Below are 2500 nucleotides of genomic sequence, written 5' to 3'. Positions count from 1 at the left end.
TCTTTGCATGTCCCTGAGCAACAATGTAAAGAGGTGATTCTTTTTCTAACACAGCCTGTAATATGCCATGCTCTCTGGTATAATCCTTGACACAAGTAACTCCATGTACACGTTTCATATGTGCACTCCATCCTACATAATTCTTGAATTTTGCCTGACAGTCTTGACAGACAAACATAACATTGGAATGCTTCTGCATGTGATATCTAAGAGTGGAAGAGGAGAGGTAAGTTTCTCCACACATTTCACACCTATAAGGTCTCTCTCCAGTGTGTGTCTTTAAATGGTATTTGAGTTCAGCGTTGGTGAAGAAACTACGACCACACTGTTTGCAAATCTTGTCTCTGCCGGAGCCTAACTCATCGTGAATTCTTCTCACGTGATCAAGAAGAGTATACTTAGTCACAAAAGTTTTATCACAGCTTTTACATTTCAGTGAAGATTCTCGAGTATGAGTGTTCAAGTGTGATGCTAAGGCATACTTATTGGACATCACTTTACCACATATGTTACAAGCACATTTCTTTTCTGACTTGCCTTTTTCATGTAATTTCATGTGTCTCAAGAAGTTACCCTTTACCATAAATTTACGGCCACAGTCACCACAGGTGTATTTTGCCTTCTGAGATTCCTCTGACTCAGGATGTGCTTTCCTCTTGTGGCTGATAAGCTGTATGTACTCTTTAAATTCTCTGTTGCAGTATTCACACACTCTGTTTACCTTGTGGTTGTGCATTTTCTCTTTGTGTATGTTTAACTGATTACGAGAAGCAAACTTGACTAAACAATCACTGCAGTCATAATCTCCAAACTGATGAGTCAAAAGATGGTCATGCAAGAAATATTCTGATGGGTATTTGTTCAAGCAATAATGACAATGGAATTTTCTTGTTCTGTGGGTCTTTTCATGTGTAATGAAGAGTGAAGCTTTCTTAAATCTCTTCTCACATATATTGCACGCTAACAAACCCCGTCCACCCCACACAACACCTTCAATTGGAATGCCACCTTTGTGGAATTTTAGAGCATGGCTAATGTATTTGAATCGGCTTGTGTATGTCTTACTACACAAAGAGCAACTATAATTATCTTCACTTTTTGGGATGTGTGCCACATTTGCATGATTATGAAGTTCATCCTCAGTTCCAAAAATCTTACCACAGTCTGAGCAATGATGCAATCCAACACAATGGGTTTCCAGGTGCTTCCTGTAGAGATCTGACTCTAGAAATTTTGCACAACATATCTCACAGGTCATGATGAACTCTTGATGCTGCTGCTGAATGTGCCTAGACAGCGAGAGTCTTGGAGCCTTCAATGAGCAGTAGGGACATGGATACTGTTGTTGCTCATGACCCTCCAGGTGACTCATTAGCTGCACAATAGGGACTTCCTCATCACAGTAGATACAGTTCTTGGTTTTCATTGCTCCTGGCCGGCACATACGACCCTCTTCACTCGTCTCATTTGAGTTGCCTGGAGTTTCTGCTGGATGGTCTCCCTCATCCAACCCCTGCAATAATGGAGACAGTATTCTGTAGACTCAGCACACAGGAGGATCATCCCCTAACACTCATCATCCACATCTAACAGGCACACTGCCATCAGCTATCAAAGTCATCAATCTTGATGATACTAATTATCTGCTGCTCATGCTTCAAGTCTGCCTGATTCATCTCATAGACATAGGTGACATTCTCCTCCTGAGTCTCTGATGTTGCAGAGACATCCATGGAAGGATCTAGAACCATCATCTCCATTGCATCAGGGATGATGACCTGAACAGGGGGTTCCTGCTCCTCCTCCACACGGTACAGGGTAATGTGCTCAGACCCGTCCTCATCAACAAGAGACGCTCCTTTTTCATTTACAACCTCCATCTGGAGTTCTCTTGCCTTCTCCTTCCCAAAGCGGGCACACAGTTCCATAAAGTGACCTGGATGCAGGATCTTGTGAACTCTTCTTAAGTGGTTCTTTGTGTCCACATCACGGCGGAACATCTGAGTACACATGGGACACTCAGAATCTCGTGTGGCTTTGTGGGTGGCTCTGTGATATCTCATTCGAGATATGGTGTAAAAAGCATCTCCACACACATCACATTTATAATTACGTTCATTAGTGTGAGTCTTATGGTGTAATGTTAACTCCCACTCCTGAAGATAAACCTTACCACAGAGCTTACACCTATACTGAAAGTCACTTCGGTCACTGTGAACACGTTTTACATGCATTTGTAAAAGGTGCTTGGCATAAAATTCTCTGTTGCAATGAGGACAAACAAATGAATGCTCTTTGGTATGAACCATATTGACATGCACATCAAGTGCTGCTTTTGAACTTAATTTCTTTCCACAATAACTGCACTGGTGGTCTCTATTGTGCACCATCATGTGTCGCTTTAGAGCTATTTTGGAAGGATACTTTTCCCCACAAATACCACATATTTCATTGCAATCTAAATGCTCTCTGTGTTCCATCTCCCTATGTGTTTTCAAAG

At 41.8% G+C, this 2500-nt stretch overlaps 1 protein-coding gene across 8 annotated transcripts in view; it reads right to left on the bottom strand.

The window, feature by feature from the left end:
- Positions 1-2500, bottom strand: part of LOC113825560 (zinc finger protein 878) — a 51987-nt gene that overhangs the window by 25625 nt on the left and 23862 nt on the right. Inside the window, exon 6 of one of the 8 annotated variants that reach the window (XM_070143754.1) lies at positions 1-1513. This exon is cut by the window's left edge and continues 1086 nt beyond it. The exons of 6 other annotated variants lie outside the window; for them this stretch is intronic. In XM_070143754.1, coding sequence (XP_069999855.1) covers positions 1-1513 — 1513 coding nt within the window. One more of the 8 variants, XM_070143757.1, reaches the window with a different exon arrangement.

This window comes from Penaeus vannamei, chromosome 31 (genome assembly GCF_042767895.1).
Source record: "Penaeus vannamei isolate JL-2024 chromosome 31, ASM4276789v1, whole genome shotgun sequence".
Taxonomy (NCBI): domain Eukaryota; kingdom Metazoa; phylum Arthropoda; class Malacostraca; order Decapoda; family Penaeidae; genus Penaeus; species Penaeus vannamei.
Note: the sequence above shows the minus strand (reverse complement) of the source record. Positions and strands in the feature narration are given on the sequence as shown.